Source organism: Marmota monax, unplaced genomic scaffold (genome assembly GCF_021218885.2).
Source record: "Marmota monax isolate L192 unplaced genomic scaffold, Marmota_monax_Labrador192_F-V1.1 WCK01_AAM20220418_F8-fsc00001, whole genome shotgun sequence".
In the NCBI taxonomy this organism is placed as follows: Eukaryota; Metazoa; Chordata; class Mammalia; order Rodentia; family Sciuridae; genus Marmota; species Marmota monax.
The window spans coordinates 51,425,963-51,440,966 of record NW_026693777.1 but is presented as its reverse complement, the minus strand read 5'-3'; the positions used below and the strand labels follow the sequence as shown (position 1 = coordinate 51,440,966).

At 39.5% G+C, this 15,004-nt stretch overlaps 1 protein-coding gene and 1 pseudogene across 1 annotated transcript in view; one reads left to right on the top strand and one right to left on the bottom strand.

Annotated features, from left to right (window-relative positions):
* Positions 1 to 3,787: 3,787 nt before the first annotated feature.
* The window catches only part of Slc27a2 (solute carrier family 27 member 2), a 36,937-nt gene continuing 25,720 nt past the window's right edge, over positions 3,788 to 15,004 (bottom strand). The window contains exons 6-10 of the mRNA XM_046460876.2: positions 12,230 to 12,320; positions 11,509 to 11,707; positions 9,938 to 10,035; positions 5,305 to 5,435; positions 3,788 to 4,274 (exon numbers count right to left, since the gene is read on the bottom strand). Coding sequence (XP_046316832.1) covers positions 4,098 to 4,274; positions 5,305 to 5,435; positions 9,938 to 10,035; positions 11,509 to 11,707; positions 12,230 to 12,320 — 696 coding nt within the window. The 3' untranslated portion in view covers positions 3,788 to 4,097. The remainder of the gene's footprint in view (positions 4,275 to 5,304; positions 5,436 to 9,937; positions 10,036 to 11,508; positions 11,708 to 12,229; positions 12,321 to 15,004) is intronic.
* On the top strand, positions 13,474 to 14,498 carry LOC124104432 (archaemetzincin-2-like; annotated as a pseudogene).

Below are 15,004 nucleotides of genomic sequence, written 5' to 3'. Positions count from 1 at the left end.
GAGTGTGGGTCAGAAGCATTTTGCACCTCCAGGTGAGCCTGATGCACAAGTTTGAGAAGCACTGTTCTACTACTCTTTAGGATCACTTGTGATTTTGCTATAGTAAAGCACAATGTGTGTAAGAAATAAATATAAGTGGTTAATTGACGTGAATATCTAGGAGTAAAAAGCATCCTGATGCTCTGCCTGTCCTGGGGCCTGCACTTTGAGCCACTCTGATCTAAGAGCCGAGCCTCAGGTATTAAGAGATAATTCACTCCTGAGGAACTGAGTTACAGCAACTAAGCATGCCTGACTTATAACTTAAGGTGCTTTTCTTTGTGTTAATGGTTCCAAAAATGTGGTCCCCAACCAACAGCACCAACATCACATGGCAGTTTGTTAGAAATGCAAATTCCAATTCCAACTCTGGGAGGTGGGATTCAGTATTCCATATTTTAATAGACTTCAAGGCAATTTTCTTTCTTTTTTCCAAGATGATCATCAGTGTTTAAATGTGAGAACCATTGCTCTATGTGTACTATAAACATTAGATTGTTTAATTAGCTCTTTCCCCCAGTAGAAAAACTTACATAGAGAACTGCATGTTTAGCAGGTTGTGTAATGAACAAGCAATAAATTGGCCACTATGTGCCAGGCACTGAGGATATAATGATGAGCAAGATACACAGTCTCTGCCTTCACGGAGTTTCTATTTTCATAGATGCATGAAATCTGAGCCAAGGGAAAGTGATGATCTTTTTTGTGTGTGTGCGTGTACCAGGAATTGAACCTAGGGGCCCTTAATTACTGAGCCACATCCTCAGCCACTTCTTCTTCTTTTTTTTTTTTTTTTGTATTTTATTTAGAGACAGGATCTTGTTGAGTTGCTTAGGGCTTTGGTAAGTTGCTGAGGCTGGCTTTGAACTCTCAATCCTCCTGTCTCAGCCTCCCAAGGTTATAGGGTGTGCCACTGTGCCCAGTGGAAAATGAAAATCTTAATGGAATGCACCATCAATCTCATATTCCCTACTACCTGATGTTTAGTGTGCTCTGGAAGATAGCGGTCCAGCCGACTAGGTGGCCAGTAAGCCCACCTCCCCTCCAACAGTGCTGGGTGATGCTAAGTAACAATTTCTTTTTACCTCTTTATAGACTTCATACAGCCCCTCCAACTTCAATGACAAAGTAATGATTGTAGAAAAGTTAAAACACATGAAAAGGACCCTGACCCTTCTTCTAGGGGTCCCTTCCAGTCTTTGAAGGTCTGACCTGACTTCCTGGAGACAGGCTTGGAGAAGTCCATCACAGTAGTGCTGAGTGTATCTCTTGGTTCTTAATAGGCACTCACTAAATGCTTGTAGAGTGGATGTATAAATAAACAACACATTTAAGAAGTTATCTTTTAGGGTGGGTCACTACAGTTGGTCAGTCTTCTCCATACCTGTACTGACTCTTACTGGCTTCCATTTCAAATGCTGACACTTCCCAGTTTCATCCCCAAATTATTTTGGAGCATGGAGCATCCTCTCTATGCATTGATTACAAATTTATGCTTTCAAATAAAGCTAACTTGTGTACCTAGTTCTATGAATTTGATTTCTGACTTTTTTTTTTTTTTTTTGCAACTGGGATTGAACTCAGGGGTGCTTAACCACTGAGCCACATCCCCAGCCCTTTTTAATACTTTGTTTAGAGATAGGGTCTCACTGAATTGCTTAGGGCCTCACTAAGTTGCTGAGGTAAAATGCTGAGGCTGGCTTTGAAATTGCAATCCTCCTGCCCCAGCCTCCCAAGCCATTGAGATTCCAGACTTCACATCTGTGCTCAGTGATTTCTGATCTTTTAAGAGATAAACCAGTCTTTAGAGTGGATTTCTCTCTCACAGGTGGTAGCTTTCTTTTGTTTATATGCGTGCAAACCCAGGAGTAAAGATATTATGCTGGTGCTTAATCCTTCATAATGGAGCTGTGTACCTGACTAGAATCTGGGAGGTTTGGGGAAGTGAGAGGCCGAGGAAGCCATCAGGCTGGGAAGCAGAGCTGGGGGAGATGTAAGGGCACAGTTTTCTGATTTTCTAACTGAATCATCTAAAACATCAGCCCAAATAGGTCAGAGTCCAGTAAGCTCTGGTTAATGGAACACTCATATTCTGGCTAATGGTGCAAGTGCTGACCTCTCACCTGAAAAGATGCCCCTAGGGAAAGAGTAACATCACTGCTTTAACTTAACCTGCGGTCAAATGGAATCAACTTGGTGAGATACCATGTAACGCAATTGCGTAACACGGAACTCCAAAACACAGGATCTGCTACCTTGCATTACTTGGGTTCAAGTTCTCACCAGAAAAATCAATAAAGCAAAGACATAGAGAGTTTTTTTGCAAAAATACCCAGGCTCTGATACACAAGCAATAATCATTCTAAACAATAGGAAAAATTCATTAAGATGCAGCATATCCAAAGTTTTCCTTGGGCCATCCTCAAATCCCTCATGTAGATTAAGTACTAAGGAAATGTTTATTATTAGGCTTAGTAAGTGGGGGCAGGGATTCTGGTTATAAGTCTTCATAGAAGTCACTTTTTAAAAGAGTAGAGAGACTATTAGAGAGGTATTGATTGTATACAATATTTCTAGTACTGTATCGGAGGTGAGGGTGGTGGCCTTCCTCATTATATATCATTGAGGATCCCAGGCGTGTTTGCCTAGGGCTTTATGGGGACTAAGCTTGGGGAGAACTGGGACACCTTGTCAGATCTTGGTCATTTGAGGATGTCTGAAGGAAGGAATCTTGACTGCTTCTAGGGATGCTGGGGTGAACTTGGGTCTCATTTTCTGGATGGGGACTAAGGTCAGTGACTGTGATGATCCTGTGGTTTAGGATAAGCTCTAGGTAAGAATGTGTCTTAAGTATCTCCACCCAGGATCTGCTTCTGAAATGGTTGCTATTGATCACTGTGGAGAGCAAGAAGTGCTACTCAGGAAGGGAGGCAGCTGAATGGAAGGAGAAAGAGTTTTCTGAAAAAGTTCCTCAGAAGGTCCCAAACCATCCTGTACCTTACCCAAAGGCCCCAGGCCCTTGAGCAGGCAGGAGACTGTGGAGTGGAACCAGTTCCCACCTGGAAGCATGGGACAGAGTTCCAACTGCATGCAGCATGTGCGAGTGTGTGCAGTGGAGTGTTTCTCAGAGAGTTGGGACTTACCTGGCTCACAGAAACATTATATTTGAGATGCATGGAAGTTTCAAAATGTTGAGACTTCATGTTTTAGAAGTTGAGAGATTGCATATAAATCTGGATTTCTGTTTTCCAAATAATTAGACAATCCCAGCATTCTTGCATGCCAATAATCAGCTGACTGAAGCTGAGTAGTAGCTGTTCATGTTTGCCACATTCATTCCTGAGCTGCTTCTCTCATCTACATTATGTGAATCCTGAAGACATGTGAGCTCACCACCCTCAATGTAGCTACAAAATATTTACTGAACCCTTTTCATGTATAGGACTCTGATACAATAGACTTAGGCTTCTTTAAGGACTATGGATGGCATTGCCACTGTGGTATAATGCTGTTTGTACACAGTGACCAGGGTGTTTATGGGTGGGGAGAGCTGGTTTCCTTACACTGGAGTTGGATTTCTGTTGGATTGTTCATTGTGGGTCTTCCCTGTCCTCTGCCATCTTTTTAAATTTAGAATGCCATTACTTGGACACCTGTGACAAGTTACCAGTGAGGCTTTCAGGTTTTGGAGTAAGTGACACAGCTGCATTTAGAATAAAGTCAGCAAAGAACTCAAGAGACAGTGTCATTTCGTGTGCTGGTGTTCGTCTATTTTATTATATATTTAAAAAAAAATAAGGCTGTCCCTCCAATGAGCTCAGTTTACAAATACAAACAGTAGGTACACGTTGAAAAAATAATTGTTTCTAAATCTTTTCACTTACAAAGGTTCAGGTGTAATTAAAACAACAATAACTGTTCCCTTACTGATGTGAATAATTCCTAAAAAAAATTGCATCTCATAATCTTCAATCAAATTAAGGATGGATTATTTTGAGTGGCTGTATTAAGTCCATTCAGTTTCTTTCTGGAAATGTGAGTTATCCTTCTGGGGATATTCAGATTTTCAGAGTTTTATCATTTATGGCTTTGTAAATGTCCTCTGTCATAGGGATATATGTTTTTGCTGTGTCATCCAAGAAATATAAGGCATCTTTGATGACTGTGGGATTAAAGCCCTCCTCCATGAGAGTTACTTTGCGGTGTTTAAAAGTTCCAGTGATCTCAATGGTATCCTGAAAAAGATCAAACAATCCACATTGCGTTGTGTTTTGCAATAGATTAGGGAGCAGGGTGAGGAGTAGAGGTGGGGCAGGGGGACTTGCAAATCATTGGCATTTATGGCTCAGGTGAGAGCTGAGAAGTGATATCCATTTGGTCTGTTTTCAGGAAAGGCTGCCAATGGTGAGATACCTGTAACTAGATTTTTGAGCAGAGGGTCGTGCCTGGTGGTTGGTAAGGCTTCTGGCAACCCCCCCCCCCCCCCACACACACACACACTGTCTGGGCTGACAGTGGGAGTGGGAGGAGGGATCATTTACACACAGGGAGCTCTGTTGTCTGCATCTGTTTGTTAGAGGGAACACTTCCTTCAATGTTAATTGAGATCTCTGAAGATATTTCATGTTGACATCTCTTTACCATCTGGTTGCAAATTAAATGTCAGTGTTTAATGAATATACATCAATAGAAATAAACCATACACTCACCAATATCTAGAACCTTAAGACTTTTTTTTCTCAAGCCTTTGGTTATAGAATCACAGAGCTTAAAGTCTGAAAGCAAGAGTGTTGAACCAAATAAAAGGATTAAGTTTTAGAAAGGAAAAAAAAAATCCCTCTAGCAGGGTTGTCAAGTTTGGTAGTTCCAACTGGCTAATGATGCCTAATTAAATTTTTCCCTATGGGGTAGGATTTTTGTATATTTTTGTATTCTTTAAAATTGAAAACAACATTTCTATTAAATAGAGAATTTCTATTTAAAATGCCTGTCATACCTCAGCTACACAGACTTTGAGTTTTTTTTTTTTGCCAAGTCTATTGTTGAATAGTCTCCTTGTCATTTCAGGGAGAAAGGGATTAGGATTGGATTTCTGCTAGCTACATTTTTGGATATTTTGCTTCCTTGTTGAACTTCTTTTCAAACTTTCTGGAAAAGGCAAGGCAAATTTGGCAAATGTGGTCACTCCAGGGAGAAGGGGAGTTGTTCCCTAATAGACAGGGGTCTCTAAGAGAGAAGATAATTGAACCTGGTAAGATGTCTCACCTGTATTCTCAGAAACCGAGGCCTTGCATAACTAGGCAGGTAATCCGCAACGTGCTGAAAGAGTTTCTTTCCATCAAATTCATGGTTTTCTTTCATCTTGATGGAGGCCATGCCAATTCGACCCTCATGACCTAGATATGAGGTGAGAAAACATTAGAGGTGTTGTAGCTGTTTATTTCACTTGTGAAACTTCGTTAGTTCACGGAGCTATGCACTGAGCCCATAGTATAGCATGGATTACTTTTGTATAGTTGGAATTTTTACTTCAAATATATGTGCAAATTTTTCTCAGGTGAATACACTATTACTCATAGTAAGACTCCTAATAGCTCTGCATTGGTTGAATTTTTAGCAGATATATATTACAAATTCTCTCATTTAACTCTTATAACAACCTTATGAAGGAGTACCGATGTTATCTCCATTTTACAGATAAAGAAGTTGCGACTTAAAGCCATTAAGAGACTTGATCAAGATCACAATGCAAATACTAACCAGGGTTAGAAACTGAATCCAGGCAGGCTGGCTTCAGATCCTATGCTTGTAACCTTTGTCCTCCTTGGCAGCCAACACAGAGATATCTCAGTGGGACACAGGTCAAACTTGTGGTGAAAAAAAGTTGTTTTTGGATTCTAGTGACAAGTCGTTGCTCTACCAGCATGAATCAGTGAGCTTAGGTTGTTCTTTAGTTGCACCTCCAGGCACAAATACACCTTGGAGACTTTTTTATTTAATCAAGGTTCCTAATAGCTTTGCTGTCTGCACCTCAGAGAAGTTGCAGGACAGGAGGGTGAAGGCAGGTGAGGAGGTGAGCTGTTTGGTGCCCTCCCATTCATGCCCACCAGCCTCAAGAGGCTGTGCAACACCACAGAGAAAACAGATCCTAACAGCAGGGCTGTTAGTGGAGAGGAGCTCAGAACAATTACCATTGTTTTCTTGTGAGGACAGTGGTAATTAGGTATTAATACATCTTCTACACGATCCAGTAGACCCAGTGGGAGTCCAGGTCCACTTCCCTGAACTACTTAGCTGTAATCAGAGACTGGGAAGGAGCCGATCTGGATCACCTGGGCCCCAGCTTTTGAAATCTCTCCCATGGTGATTGTATGTTTACCTATGGCTCTAAAGAAGATTTAAAAAAAAAAAAAAACAAAAACCAAAACTCAAACGAAACAAAATGTCCCCCAAACAAACCAATAAAGGAAATGTCACCTCATTTGGTTTGCCTTTCATCTAAAGAAGAGTGGTGGGGCACCAGACCCTCTTTCTTTAGGGATCCCTGGCACCTGCCTCAGCAATCTCAAATGTCTCCAATAAGTTTCTTTTAGAATGAAGGCAAGGGCTGACGCAACAGAAATCTGCATCAACTAGCTCCTTATTCCCTGTTTTGGCAGTGACAAAGCAAAGCTGGACAAGGGGCAGATGCGACTGTTGGGTCTCAAACCTCTTGTCCTGATTCACACAGCTTGGTTTGGGGTTAGCTCAGCTCCAGGAAGAAGGTTCCAGTCTACAGCAGCTATGGGCTAAATTTAAAGATCAGTTCTGGCTAGGCGTTCTCTAGAACTGCACTGTCTAATGTGGTAGCCTTTGTTCGAATGTGGCTATAAAACTAAATTTTAAGTATAATTAAGTAAAATAAAAAATGCAGTTTCTCAGTTGTACTAGCCATGTTTCAAGTGCTCAGTAGCTACGTGGTGGCTATTGGCTGCTATCCTGGACAGTGAAGATATACATCGTTTTGTCATTGTGTTACTAGCAGCCTAGCTCAGGGACCCTGTCTGGATCCTGACTGCCTGGATTCAACTACCTGCCTACATAAGAAATAGACAAAAGGTGGAAGTTTCTTCTCTTTTCCTTCAAAACTGGTTTTGAATAAAACCCATTATCTTACCACTTTGACTCTGAACATTTCTGGAGAAGATTGTAGCCCTAGCCTCTTCCCCTGTGCAATACTAATGTCACCTGGCAACAGTTTCAGAAAGTTAAGTTGTGAATGGAAAGTTCTAGAGAGTAGTTGAACAATTCTGGTGTGAAACTCAGGAAAAAGTCATCTCCAGTCTAGGCCCAAACCTGGAAGTTCTCTCCTGGTGCTAAGCTGAGATCTGTGAGGTCTGTGCTGAGGATCAATCACGGTGGACTGTGGTGCCTTACTTTCATGGGCCTACTGCATATCCAGGCGGGGATGGAACTGCCTTCTTATGGATAGGAGGCCAGGTGGTAGCAAGAGTGGCAACGATAATCCAGAATCTGAAAGTTGGGAGGGACTTCAGAGTTCATCTCTAATTTTTCACTGCTGCAAGAATGATACTAGGATCCCAGGTAGACAATCAACCTCCCTTTACATCATGCCCTAGCTGGTGGAACAGGAGAAAAGCCCACTTAATTTTTGGTCTCTCTAGTTACAGGAGAGTTCTCAGGCCAAAGTTTTCTTCTAATAATTTCAACCCATTAGTTTTGGTTCTGATCACTGGGGCAATACAGAATACCTTGTTCTACCAGACTATTCTTCCAATTATTTGAATTCCGTTAACCTCCTCTTCCTTGTTTTATATCCATGATCCCCAAGTCTAACTGCTTGTTAGACTTATTTGGGAATTAAAAAAAGACATCACCAGATTTCACATTCCAAACCCCAGAGGTTATGACCCATTAGGTCTAGGTTTTGAAGTTTTCTAGATAATTTTGATAATTGACCAAATTTTGGGAATTATTGGGCTTCAGTGCTTCTTAGATTTTGGTGTTTTTTTTTTTTTTTTTTTTTTTTTAAATTAAAACCCATACCATAAAATCCATCATTTTTATAATTCAAAAGTGTACAATTCAATGGTACTTAGTGCAGCCAAAATGTTATACAGTCACCACCAGAATCTAGTTCTAGAACATTTTCATCACTTCCAAATTAGACTTTAGTATTTTTAAGAATCACCGGAGGGTTTGTGAAAACAGCTTCCTGGTCCCCATCTTACAAGTTTTGATGTAGCAGGACTGGGATGGGCCTGAGAAACTGTATTTTTATTTATTTATTTTTGCATTTAAGATTTTCCATATTTTTTATTAGTACATTATAGTTGTAATAATGGTGGAATTTGTTGTTGCCTATTTGTACATGCACACAATATAACAATATAATTTGGTCAGTATCATTCTACTGTATTTCCTCCTTTCCTTCCCTTCCTCTTCCCCCTGATCCCTTTCCTCTACTCTATTGATCTCCCTTTGATTTTCATGATACCCAAGAAACTTCATTTAAAAAAATATTTTTTTTAAGTTGTAGATGGACACAATACCTTTATTTTATTTATTTATCTTTATGTGGTGCTAGGGATGAAACCCAGGGCCTCACACGTGCTAGACAAGCACACTACCACTGAGCTACAACCCCAGCCTGAGAAACTTCATTTTAAACAAGTTCCCAGGTGATACAGATATGGCTGGTCTGGGGATCCCACTTTGAGGAACACTGGGCTAGGTCCTTCTGTTCCATTTTTCAGATTTTCTTGACTTCTTGTTTGTGTTACCTTCTTAAAATCCAGCATTTAGAAGCACATATGACCTTCTAAGAGGGATTTACAAGAAGACCCTGGTATGGCAGGACAGTTGACAACCATGACTTGGACCCTAGTGTTATATTAGTTCAGTTTGGAGTCTGGTGCATTCTCCTTGGGACCAACACAAGGAGCATTCTGTACCCTCTCCTACTCTGTGCCCTGACATGTGGCCATATTTCCCACTGAGTTAGTATCAGAGGGTCATAGAGAAACAGGCAAGAGAGATTATCAAACATTCTTCAAAAAATAAAAGGACAGCACAAGGTCACGTGAAACTGTCACAGCTCAGGAAAGAGGAACTTTTGGATTTCCATTTTGAACACATGGGTGAGAATCCCAAATACTGAATTCTCAGGGAACTAGCATGTTATATTTGGGTAATGGTTTGGAAGTTTCACTCCTCTCTGACATCTATAATTCAAATAATTTATTCTCATGAATATCCTCATGTATAAATTTGATAAATACATGTTTAGTATTTATGAAATAAAATTAATTCTCCTGACAATCTCAACTGCAGGGCAAGTATTATCCCTAATTTTAGTGACTTGCCTGAGGTCAAATAGCCAGCAGGTATTGGAGCCAGGACTTAAGGTTAGACCTTGTCTCTTTCCACACTGCGGGCAGAAGCAGATCTGCAGATGTGGTCTGTGATGATTATGAAACTCAGTGAGCTGGGTTAGGGTCAGGGACCTGCTTTAAAAAAAAGAATCTGAATAAAATCAGTTCCTTCCCAGGTTTTCTTTTTAGCAACGGTAGTTGCTCTTATTTGTACTGCCTCATTCACCATTTCCCAGCTCTCACAAACTTGACACATCTTTTCTGGAAGAGTGCCAGACACAGCATGGAGCACTGCATTTGGGAGACTTTGCTTGCCTGAGAGGGCAGAAACAGTGGAAGCCAGCTTAGATATACTGAGTTTCCTGTTACTAGGGAACACAAAGCTCCTTATACCCTGGTGACTGACATCGAGTTGTTAAATTCTCCAGCTGGAAGGAGAAGGTATTGACAAACTGCCTTGAGGTTAAATTTATATTCAGTACCTGCAGGAGCTGAGGTTCAGATGTATAATATCTTGTACATACCTGGCACAGGCACTCCATAAATATTCACTTCTTGGACAAAATCAACCAGTCCTACTATGTCAGCAACTTCCGTGGTGGCCACATTTTCCCCTTTCCACCTGGAAGAAAAGGCCAGTTAGCAGAGGTCACTGGTGCTTTCTGGCCCAGGTTGCAAATGCAGAGAGCAGGTGCTTCCTTCTGACCTCTTTGGGGTGGTGGTCTCATCTTCCCCATCTTGATTCCCTCTACTCCCCAAATTAGTCATGGCATTCTGCTTGAGGAATAAAAGGTAAAGGTATAAAAGGTAAAGCTAAAGATGTGTGGGATTTTAGTCTTGTCAAGTAAAACTTGACAACGAATGGCATTCTAAGGTTAAAATACAACCGTGGCTAAGAAAGGCCCTGGAAATCAGAAACAAATCTCAACTGTTTTTTTGCTGTGTTTAGACCTCTCACTTTCCTCATTTACCAACTTAAGTTGCTATTTAATTCAATTAGTGAATTTCTATTTCATAGAACTTATATTTGTATTTCAAGGTCTCAAGGCAGCACGAAAAAGGGAAAAATATCATACTTTTGTTACAGGGAGATTATCATATTAAGGCTCACCAAGTGCTATTTTTCACTTAATAAAGAGTTGAACTTTGTTTTGCATAAAAATTCTCTAGGTCTCTTAGATGTATCTTCTTAGTAATATGAAGGTGGCATTAAATAATAATTTGGATCTTGAGTTGTGGAATATTGGGGAAGGAAGAAATCTCAAGAATCATCAGGACACTCATGAAATGGGTGAAAAGAACTGAGGTAAAGCAGACCACTTCCGCTACTGACCAGCAGCGGAAGTGACCCTGGGAGCTTGGTTCTCATTCAACCATGCTCATTCTACTGTTGTCAGATGACTTCCATTACCTCCTCATTCATTTATATCAAAAGTTATGTGTGTCTGGCACTAGGCTCAGTGCTGTGGGGTGGCCAACAGACACAGGGCCTGCCTGTTGTCAGGGAGTTCCCAAAGAAAAGAAGCCTATGTTAGAGGGAAGGCTTCTTTCCGACTGGGTTAATGTTGGGGATTAACTTCATGGTCTATTAGAATGACTTTCAAAGTTCCTTTTGCTGACTTTGGGGTTCCAATGGAAGCCATTTCGTTAGGGAGGGAGAAAAAGGGAAGAAGAGGAGGAGGATGGGCTCTGCACCTCTCACTTCCGATTCAGCCAGATCAATTCCACATTAATTTGCATTTGATTTTGGCAGGAAGAAAAGCCCCATGACTGGGAACATTGTGGAAATTCCCGGCTGTCCTAATAATACAGGACAAATGAGAGTAGTTGGACGGGCTTTAACCTCCAAAAATCAGACACAGCTTTCCTACCTCATTTGATTATCTAGTGTTGCTCAGTCAAGTTAAATGGGCATTACAGAGCTACACTTCATGTATTTTGCCTTTTATTCTCTGGGCATACTAGAGGTTGAAATGATATATCAGAGACAAGAGGAAATGAAGCAGCATAACCCAACTGGAATGTGATTCCAATTTAGGAATAAACCAAACTGTGCCTGTGTTCAATTTAGGCTCAATAATGCAGAAAAACCAACCGGAATGTGTCTCCCACTCTGTCATGGAAGTAGACGAAATTTTCATGATCAATCATTAAGAGATCTCCAGTGTTGAAATAAAGGTCTCCTTTCTTAAAGACATCTCTCAGTTTTTTCTTCTCTGTCTGAGTCTTTCCTCCAGCATAGCCATTAAATGGTGTAAGTTGTGTAATTTTGCAAATCAGGAGTCCAACCTCACCTAAGACAGAAGAAAGTTGTTATTTTGTGTGCTAGAGATAAGCAAATTTTATTTTCAATTTCTCTTAAGACTGATGCCATAGAACCCACTGTTAATAAGCTGGCTGCAGAAAGTGCCATTTTCATACACACGTTCATATACATCATGTACATGCATATGCATGTATACTACATATACACATATTAATACACACTTGAAATTAGTTTAATGCTGATCTTGTACTGATAATGATTTATGCACATAACTACACAAGACCACCTGAAGTTAACTGTAGCCTTGAAACCATAATTACATATTCCTTTCCACAAAACACTTACCTTATAAGCAAGAAGTTGTTAAGCTAGCCTTAAAACCATAATTATGTTACACGTAATGGCAAATTAGCGCCTGGAAATTTGAAGCAGAAGCTAATTCCTATAACTATTTTTGGGAGTAATTAAACCATCTGGAAATAATGCATTAGTCTTAAAAATCCTGTGATAAGAAAAGTCACAGGATATATGAACAAAATATTCACTGTACCTTTGGGAACTTTGATGCAATATCCATTTCCATCACGGACAGGTTCGTCTTTCTCCACGTCATATTTAATCAGTTCATAAGTTATGACTTTCTAACAAAATTAAAAAATATCATCTTGAGTTCAAATTCTGTTACAGTTTTTATATACTTCATTATATAAAGTACATGAAGTACACATATGGTAAGTGTACAGCTCAGTGAAATTTTGTTTTTGTGTATGGCCATGTAGTTACTACCTACATTAAGATACTAAACATTCTCATTTCACTTAAAACATTTGCTCCTGGTCCTTTCCATGAAGTCAGCCACTATTGTGACTTTTATCACCATCAATTAGTTTTAAATCTCAAATGAGTGAAGTGTATGTATGCCTTTATGTCTGCTTCTTTCATTCAGTATATCTCTGAATATTTATCCATCCATGTTTGTGTTCTTATTAGTGGTTTATTAATTATTATCATTATTAGTTTTTATAAGGCTCGGGATTGAACCTAGGGCCTAATGCATGCTAGGCAACTGCTCTACTACTGAACTATATCCCTATCCAAAGTAGTTCATTTATTATTGTCATGAAATTTTCCCTCTATAAATATATAGCAATTTGTCTATTCTCCTGTTAATGGGTATTTGGACTGTTTCTAGTTTGGGCTATTATAAATTAAGCTGTTATGAACATTCTTTTACATATCTTTTGGTGGACATATCACAAGTGGGTTTTAAAAATCTTATATAACCTTATATTAATATGCTATCATTAGATTTTTCACATTTTCAGGGGCATGTTCTACAAAATATTCAAAAATCAAAGCTAAAATTATTTCATGCCCTTGACCATAAAATTAAAATTCTATCACACTTAACAGTTTTTTTTAATGAGATAAGAATTTAAATTTAAATAATTCAGTAAGAGCAATACTAAGTATATTATTTTCCCTACTAATGGATAATCACAAATATGGCAGTATTTGGATATAATTGTTAGCCATGATTATTGTGTCCATTTCAAATTTATATCCAAGTTTATGGGATACAGTAATCAATCACATGCTTTAGTTGGAGCAGATAACTTCATTAAAAAATACAGGTGGTGGCGGGCAGTGGTAAGGCCTGTTGGGGTGAAGGTACCCTCCATAGCACCTTCTGGACATGCCTGTCCTTGTAAGGTAAAAACTTCAATTCCTTTATAAAGGGAAGGATGAAAGCTCTACATAGGAACTTGATGTGAATAGATGAGACCTGTCATTATGCAAGTATTATGTCACTCTGAACAGACACTAAAAACAGTTCTCATCTCTAAGAACCCAATGCTTGTGTCACAGTATGAGAAATTAGATGCTAAGGAACAGCAACAAATGAACGAAGCCTTCCAGCAAACCAGTGATCTCTTCAGACCTATTACTTTGCATTCACAATCAGATTGGATCACCTCCTAACCTGAGGCTTCCCAAGACATTGAATGGTTTTTCAGTAATCCTTATAGAAAGATACCCTCTCCAGAGATGCATAGTATTTATATTCTGTCCAATGGATCTCTAGGAAACACCAAGTTTTTAGTGAAGAATGTATTAAATGTCTCAAGGGCTACTGTGAAGCATTTTTCTATGGTTTGACTATAAAACTCCTAGAACTGGTTTCTGTTTCTGCAACGTGGTGTTCTTTTAGAGTGAATGATCACGCAATTTACAAATTCATGCAGGGCATATCCTGAAGTTCTTAAAAAAGATGAAATCTGAAGATGCCTTTTGTGTTGTGAGAATAACAATGATTGATCTTTACCCAAGAGACTCCTGGAATTTTGTCTTTGGATAGGCTTCTTTGACAGATGGTGTGGAAATATTCAGCTTCACTAGATATGGCAGTTTTTTCTATAGCTCCCACTATGAAGGCACAGTGAAGGAGCTCCAAAAAATAATCTTCCAATGACTCTTCCATTTTTGATAACTACTTTATTCAGGGAATCACTAGTGTTTTGCTGCTCTATTCCTGTAAGACTTTAACCCATGAGATTGAACACATATTTGGACTGTGACACTGCGGGTGGCTCATATGCCTAATGCAAGACTCCAACCACTTGGAGGAAGCTGATGATTGTCCTATCTGTCTATGCAAGTTGTTGTGTGCCATTGGCTTCAATATTGCAGAAAGATATAAAGCACTGATAAGGTAGATTGATGACATATCTGCTGACACACCAAGAGCAACTCCAAAACATAGTTGTGAAAATAATGTGAATTTACTGAAAAAATGCCTTGCTGTTCTCCATAAATAAGTACCTTCAGATAGGAGTAATTAAAATAAGTATTTGCTCATTATGCTCTCAAAAACAAACAAACAAACAACAGGTGGCATCTGTGGTCAACAAATGTAAATCTTACCATTATTTGCAAGAATGTAAAGAATTTGTGGATGCTAACAGTTCTTCCATATCAATTGCAGGGGTATATTGTTTCTCTTTTTAGTTTTTAAAAAGTGGTTTTGTTTATAACACATGGCAATCAATGGATGAGAAAGCAAAGAACTAGCAATGTATGGCAGCAGCTTCTAAGGAGGTTTGGTAGAAAACAAAGCTTCTATGTAACTACTCTTTCTGAGCATCAACAATACCAACATCAATAACTTGCTGGCCCCCTTTTTCTAAACTGCATGTAACCTTAGTCTACAGGGTTTTGGCTGGTCCAGGTTGGATTGGTGCTAACTGGAAAACACTGACCCAATCATCAATGCTTCCAGTGGGCAGTAGGATTTCCATTCTCAATCTGTAGCATTGCTGCCCAA